This window comes from Lepisosteus oculatus, chromosome 7, assembly GCF_040954835.1.
Source record: "Lepisosteus oculatus isolate fLepOcu1 chromosome 7, fLepOcu1.hap2, whole genome shotgun sequence".
Taxonomy (NCBI): domain Eukaryota; kingdom Metazoa; phylum Chordata; class Actinopteri; order Semionotiformes; family Lepisosteidae; genus Lepisosteus; species Lepisosteus oculatus.
Genome location: NC_090702.1, coordinates 2,800,962 through 2,809,044, shown reverse-complemented (window position 1 = coordinate 2,809,044; position 8,083 = coordinate 2,800,962). Strand labels below are relative to the sequence as shown.

Below are 8,083 nucleotides of genomic sequence, written 5' to 3'. Positions count from 1 at the left end.
CACAGAGCTAAGACGAAGGGAAACGTTTCTTGTGGTAGGAGGTACACAAGGTGAGTGTTACGACCCCAAGTGTCTAGGGGAAAAGGGGTGTAACATTTAGGATAATTCTTTTGGAAGCAGGGGGGGTTTGGTGAGGGACTAGGAAGCGTGATAACAAGAGTAAGGAACTAGAGTGGTGCCAAAGGAAAGAAAAACAAAAATGGAGCTGGCTAGGACAGTGAGGGAAAGCTAATCTGACTTCAAAAGAAAACCCGAAACACACGGTCTTCGGCGTCTTCAACACCCTAGCTAACCTGCACTGACTACCCAAAACCATACAAGACAAACGGCACTCACCCGTACAAAACTAGTGTACTAATACAAAATCAACTAAGTGTGTAAAGTGTACCCAACAACCTAAACTAACCTTATATACAAAAGTTCACACAAAAACACAAGTGAACCAGGAAGACAAATAAGGGGAAACAAGAGTAATCAACAGGAGCAGGGTACAAAAGAACACAAAAGTTGAACATGTAACACTGGGGCAAGGTAATGACAAAACAAGGATGAACACACAAACAAAGGAAAGTACAAAGAAACTAACGTAAAACCAACAAAACAACAAAGCCGAAGCTATACGAAAATACACACACAAAGCAAAACAAACCTACAAACAAAGCCGAAGCAATAACCAGAAGCGAAGCGAAGCAAAGCGATAACCAAAACCAAATGGGACCAAAGTCAAACGAAAGGCCTTTTCTTCCTGAAAGCCTCCATGTTATATAGTGAATAAAATGAGTTCTGATTGGCTGAGGCTGATTGACGATGGCATCATATTGAAACAGTGGTGTGATGGTTGGCCAATGGGGAAGGGAGAACAATCAAGGGTCAGCAGTGTGGACATAACAGAAAAAAACACACACAGTACACACACTGGGACGTAACACCCCCACCCATAAAAACAAACATCTAATGTTTGGACAAAACGAAAACAAAAAGAAATCAAATCTTCTTTAGATTCTAGAAAGGGCGTCAGCTAACACATTTTCTGCCCCTCTCTTGTGGAGAATTTCCAGATTATAGTTCTGGATAATCAACGACCAGCACGTCAGTCGCTGACTTTGATTATACATACGATGCAGAAACACCAAAGGATTATGGTCAGTGTAAACACTTACAGGTAGGTGGCTAGAACCTACATAAACTTCAAAATATTGTAAAGCGAGTAGTAACGCCAAAGCTTCTTTCTCAATTGTCGAGTAATTTAACTGATGTTTATTAAACTTTTTTGAAAAGTAACACACTGGATGGTCCAATCCATTCTTATCCTCTTGTAACAATACTGTTCCTGCTCCCACAGGGCTTGCGTCAACCTCCGATTTAAATGGCAAAGAGAAGTCAGGGGCAGCAAGTACAGGAGTACTACACAAAAGAGCTTTCACATTCTCAAATGCATCCCGACATTCTTCGGACCAGGTGAATGTTTTGTTCGGGCTAAGTAAACTCGTCAGTGGGTTCACTACAGTTGAAAAGTTTTTACAAAAACTTCTATAATATCCAGCCATACCTAAAAATCTACGAAGTTCTCTCCTTGTGGTAGGAACTGGGAACTCATTTATGGCGGATATCTTAGCTTCTATGGGTCGAACTTGACCTTATCCGACCTCTTTTCCTAAGTAAGTCACAGTGGCTTTTCCGAAATCACATTTTGCAAGGTTGAGCGTTAGATTTGCCTTCTCTAGACGCTCAAACACCATTTTTAACAAGGCCACAAGGCCCTTCCAGTCCAACAAATAAATAACTAAGTCATCAAGGTAAGCATTACAATTAGGTACTTCTGCTAAAACCATATTGACTAGCCTCTGGAAAGTGGCAGGTGCATTACGTAGTCCAAAGGCCATGACCGTATATTGCAAGAATTTATCAGGAGTTACAAATGCTGAAATTTCAGAAGCCCGAGGAGTTAAAGGAACCTGCCAGTACCCTTTTAATAAATCTAGTTTAGTCACAAAACGAGCAGAACCTAAATTGTCTATACAATCATCCATTCTTGGCAAAGGCAACGAGTCAGGAACAGTGACTGCATTCAATTTACGATAATCTGTACAAAATCGATAAATTCCATCAGATTTAGGTACTAGTACGCATGGGGAACTCCAAGGACTATAGCTAATCCATTCTCAAGAAGGTAGTTTACTTCCTCTTTCATTATTCTTCTTTTTGTAACATTAACACCATTAACGTCAATATCGTGGTGTAACACATTAGTCTGAGTGGGAATATCACCAAATAATGTTGGAAACTGACGAATTAAATTAATGATATCTCCACTTTGTGAATCTGACAGATGACTAAGGAATGAGGGAAGGTTCATCAAAATATCAGAATTTGATAAATGAGCACACTGTTGAGGTGCGCAAAATTAAACCATCCTCATCAATCGTTTTAGTTTCAACATTGTCTATAACTGGACTGGCTATTACAGCCGATGAGACAGCGGACATTGTAGTCTTATCTACATCACTCTGTTCCGAAGTCTCTCCGTTTACATAAGCCTTCAACATGTTTCCATGGCACACTCAAGTCTGTCTCTTCCGGTCAGGAGTTCGAATAACATAATCTGTATCACTAAGTTTTTCAACTATCGTGAAAAACGTGCTGAAAGGGCAGAACCAGGAATGGGCAGAAGAACTAAAACTTTGTCACCAGGGTTAAATATGCGGGCAACAGCTTTCTTGTCATGACACCGCTTCATGCCTTTCTGTACCACTCTTAATGTCTCCCTTGCTAGTGAACAAGCATTATGAAAGCGATCTCGGAATTTACTTACATATGTTAGTTCATTTGTTTTAGGATTTTCTCCAATGTCTAACATTTTCTCTTTAAACACTTTTAATGGACCTCTAACAGTATGTCCCAATACAAGTCCTGCGGGACTAAAACCCAGAGATTCTTGTATAGTTTCTCGGACCGCAAATAATATCAATGGAATGCCTTCATCCCAATCTTTTCCTGTTTCATAACAGTACTTTCTTAACATAGATTTCATTGTTTGATGAAATCTTTCAAGAGCTCCCTGACTTTCAGGATGGTAGGCACTTGACACCCGATGTGTGATATCTAAAGACTGTAATACTTGTGCAAAAAGTCTAGATAAATTTGTGCCTCGATCAGACTGTACTATTTTCGGTAAGCCGAACGTTGAAAAGAATTTAATGAGTGCCTTAACAACACTAGACGCAGTAATTTTTCTAAGTGGAATTGCTCCTGGGAACCTTGTAGCAACACACATGATAGTTAACCAAAATTGTTTTCCAGATTTAAATTTCGGTAGTGGTCCAACACAATCAACAATGACATGTTCAAAAGGTTCACCAATAACTGGAATTGGGTACAACGGAGCAGGTGGAATCACCTGATTTGGTTTTCCAGTAAGTTGGCACGTGTGACATTCTTTACAAAATTGAACAACGTCAGACTTCAAACCAGGCCAAAAAAAATGTCTAAGGATACGATCGTATGTTTTCGTGATTCCCAAATGACCCGATAATTGGTGATCATGGGCGAGAGCAAGTATTTGTTTACGATAGCCTAATGGTATCACTATCTGAAATACTACATTCCAGTCCAGGTCTACTGTAGTATTGGAACACTACTGTAGTATTAGTATTTTCGCATAAGCAACCCGTCTTCCATGAAATAAGCAGTTTTCTTCTCTTTAGCCTCCTCAAGTCTAATTACAGAAGAGACCCATTTAGCTAAAGAAGGATCCACTTTCTGAGCAGCTACTAACTGTTCCCGAGATAATTTCCCCTTTATTTCATTATTCAGAACACCCAATCCTACATCTAGTCTTTTTGCTGAGGACTGTTTCTTGTCCTCATGTACTAAAAAAGATTCAGACAAATCTACTAAGTCACCTAGTTTCTTTGATTGAGCACGAGTAACTACACACGCGGGAAATGTATCAGGAAATGTTTCTAGTAGTTCATCGCGAGCATGAGCTTCCGGTTCATCCATTATTTCTAACACTGGCTTAACCTTTCCACCAGGCAGGTCATTTCCCAGTATAAAGTTTACCCCTTTAACAGGTAGCGAAGGACGTACCCCAACTCTAACAAATCCAGTAACTAAACCACATTGTAGATGTACATGGTGTAAAGGCACTTTCATAAAACCCATTTCGATGCCTTGAACTAATACACTCGAACCACAGAAAGATTGAACAGACAAGGGCAGTGCATCCGCCACAATAAACGACTGGGCTGCTCCAGTATCTCTTAATATTTGAATTGGTTTCTGATCTATTTGTTTACCCGTTAGCGAAACGAATCCTTCCATAATGAATGGTTCATAACAAGGGTCAGGAGTATTTTCACATGGGTGAATTAAGTGTAACTGTTTTCTTAAGAATTGTACACAAGAGAACAAAAAAAAAACACTGGAAACTGGAAACAAAAGATAAAGGTTCATAGTTTTAATAGACTTTTCCTTGCAGTGCCAAGTGTGCAGTATCATGCTTAGGTTTCATGAGCTGTGCTTCTTAATCTTGCAAATACACCACATCCCCTCACAACAGGAATGAACTTAAATAGGCCAGTAACTTAACAGGCAACAAAAATAAATCCCCTGTGATTTACAGTGCAATTAATCTTTAAAGGTTTTCTAGAAATCCATGACTCGTTTCTAACCCATTTTAAATTCAATACATCTCCAAAATTTTTACTTTACCATGACAACACAAAGAGAGGCGGAACACATTTCTCTGGTAACACTGCAGCCCCCTACAATGACATCATTATCGACAGTTCCTTGGCTAAGTCTTATTTTCCAAGCAGACAATAAAAGGGGTAGCTCGAAAAACTGTCTCGTGCAGTCCTGTGCCTTTATCTCAACTGAAATCGGGCGTTTCATGCTCAAAGCTTCCAGAAATACAAATTCTTCCACAACTCACGAGCTGGAGGGGGAGAAACTTAATTTGTAATCGCAAAAAAAAACAATTCCCGTACTATCTTGGAGAGAAATACAGTCCACAGGCATCTCTTGTGACACATTAACATCTGTCAGTTTAAACAGTAACAAAACACTTTCAGAGGCAACCACACATGGTAAACATTCGGTCTAGTGTGTGTCTACAGAGTTCTACAGCTCTAGATCTAAGTCAGTAAACTTTTTAGGTGCAGAGCATGAGAATTTGGATAACATTTGCATGAAACGGAGAAAAATAAATTGTCATACATCCATATAAACCACTGGGCTTTCCGCCTTCATTTTGGAGTGATGTTATCCCCCCTCAACGAGGCTGGAGAGCCACAGTGCTCAGAAATTGTGCTAATATATGCTCCTGAAAGCACATGGCCTACATTTGTCCCCCTGGGACCAGACAAAGCCCCAAACTGAAAAACGGGCCCTTGATCAGAGGTTGGCGTTAGGTTCACGCTGACCTGAGCCCTTGGGTGTTCGTATAGCACATTAGGAGGGACGTTCAGTCTAGTTTGGGTGCCAAGTGTCATCATCTGTCCCCTGCATGACTTGAAACATGGGTTGGCGGCACTCAGGCTGTATAAACTTGCTCAGAGAACTGGCCTGCTTCACAGGGTCACTGGTACACGCCTTAAGATGGGTTTACTACAGACTAGAATCTGAATAGGGAATAGGACAAAAAAAACATTTTGGAGGTGGAGAATCTCCACTTCCTAGTTCCTATTTCCATATTTCAAACATCTTTCAGAAGAGAACTCCGGAGCTGAATCGCCCATGCTAAATTTTGATCTTCACTCTTTGACTTTGGTGGACATTTCTTATTATGACATTAGACCAGTTTTTCGTCATCAAATGTCGATCTTCAATTTCTACACAGGGGGGATAATTCTTAAGACGTTACACCGGGGTTTTCATCACCAGATGACGAAGAAATGGCAAAGACCCGACGCAGAACCTTTTCCCCAAAAATGATGTGAGCAGAGAACAAATTTCTAAGGTCGTGATGTTGAACCTTTGTCAGAGTGCTTTGTTTAAAAAGCGCTCTGACACATTTCAGGAGACCTCCAGGGTCAAGTTAATGCTCATCCTTTTGCACGTGCTATTCACCTTGACTTAAGGCGTGCCCTAAGGAAAACACAAGAGGGTGAGAGGTTTAACTATAATCCCTGCAGCTAGAGCCAAGAGCTACTCAATCACCAGGGATTTACAAGACCGAAAGTCGTAGATATTCCTCTAACATGATGCACCTGTGTTCAGTTTTACTATTTATTCTGCAAGACCAAGGGCTATGAGCCTTTTTTTGGCAGTATAGATCATACTGGTCTCTTTAGGAAGCGTACACTCTTAGCTTGTTTAAATATATCGCCGTGTTCGAAAGTGCAGGGCTGCCAGAAAGCAGAGGAAAACGACGTCTCCACCTGTGCCACGTCACCCCGTCCGCCCCCTTCGGTCACCTTCCATCTCGTTGGACCCCCTCAAGACTAGGATCTAGACGGGGCACACCGATCGGTCACGAAACGTGAATCTGAGCGAGAGAGCGGTACGGTACGGCTCTTCGGAAACCAGAAACAAACAACGCGTCCATGATCACCGGATCTTGGGCCCAGCGGCGCCGTTGGCCGCTCTGTTGACGCTCTTGCTCAGCTGGGGGAAGTGCACGGTGGGGGTGCGAGACGTGGGCCCGTACAGCCCCAAGTTCCTGGCTGCCGCCGACTTCCTGGGGGGCTTGACGCTGGGGAAGGGGCAGAAGGCTGGGGGCGCGGGGGCGGCGCTGCTGGCCAGCGGGGTCCGCTTGACGGAGCCCCCGCTGTCCGAGCTGGAGGAATCCGAGGTTTTCCTCCTGCAGGGGGGGGGATCCTCTTGCTCGGGGGATCCAGGGCCGCCGGGCTCCAAGCCCAGGGAGGACAGCTGCTGCAGGACCTCCTGGAGTTCGGCTTTGGCCTTGGGGTCCCGGAAAACGGGTTCCGGGGACTGGCCGTCCACCTTCTGCTCCGCCCTGCGTTCCTCCTCCTCCTCCTCCTCCTCCTCCTCGTTCTTCAGCGAGGTCTCTCCCGGCTCCCCCTCCGCTGTCGGACCGCGGCCCTCGATGAGCCCGAGGGCGTCTCCGTATCCCAGCTGGCCCTTCGCCCTGGCCACGTTCTTCCTGTGCACGCGGACGTGAGTGCGCCAGGGGGAGTTCAGCTTGGCCCTGAGGTCCTCCTGGGGCGTCGGGGGGCTCCCGGAGCCCGGCACGTGGACGATGGCATTCCTGCAGCCCCTCTCGCTCGGCTTGAGCTTCTTCCCCAGCAGGAGGTGGTTCATGACGGGCGACTGGGGGATCTGGGAGGGGAGGAGGCTGGTGGCCGGGCCCTTGTCTGGGAAAAGGCACAGAGACAGCAGTCAGCGACAGGACTCGAGCTACAGCTCATCCTCCACCACGACCAGAGGTACAGTCCTGCTTCCCCTTATACTGACTCAGAAACCCCTTGGCTGAAAGACAATCATCATCTTTGCTGCAGGGAAGAATCATCAGTGTGCTTCGCATTTTGATTTTTATTATGAATATATAGAAGATGAACAGGGTTTAACACATTGGCTGTACAAATAATAATAATAATAATAGACAGCATCCTTGGATTTGAAAATGTGCCTTACAATCAAAGGTTTATATTATTATTATTGTTGTTATTATCTCTTCAGTCTAGAAACAAGAAGAATTAAAAGGGATTTGTTTAGCAAACGTGGCGATTAAATAAGCCCAGTGCCCCAGCTGGAAACTGAAAGGGAATGCATTGTGAACAGAGAGCAGAACATGTTGCGTTACACACAGAGTTGCGGGTGACGGGAACAACCTCCCTAGCCAGGCGGTCAAGGCTCCTGAAGGGAACCTTGGAGAAACGTCTGGATGCAATTTTTTTTCGATTCCCCCAACTTCCAAACAAGCAAGGGGCTGATTTCCCTCTCGTTTGAGTCCACTCTTGCGCTCTCCTGTACGATTGTAATGTTACGTTAAGAAGCAGCCTTGTTTCAGGGAATCTCAAATATTCCTATAATGCAATGCACCAGTAGCGGGGCAAGACAAAATGTCTGGCTTCCTGTTGTTGCTTCTGCGTGTTCTCTGGTTCTTTGCCTGGTAGAT

At 44.0% G+C, this 8,083-nt stretch overlaps 1 protein-coding gene across 3 annotated transcripts in view; it reads right to left on the bottom strand.

The window, feature by feature from the left end:
- Positions 1-4,444: 4,444 nt before the first annotated feature.
- The window catches only part of tbc1d30 (TBC1 domain family, member 30), a 39,231-nt gene continuing 35,592 nt past the window's right edge, over positions 4,445-8,083 (bottom strand). For all 3 annotated transcript variants that reach the window (XM_069192033.1, XM_006633833.3, XM_069192034.1), the window contains one exon: positions 4,445-7,319. In XM_069192033.1, coding sequence (XP_069048134.1) covers positions 6,553-7,319 — 767 coding nt within the window. In that variant the 3' untranslated portion in view covers positions 4,445-6,552. The remainder of the gene's footprint in view (positions 7,320-8,083) is intronic.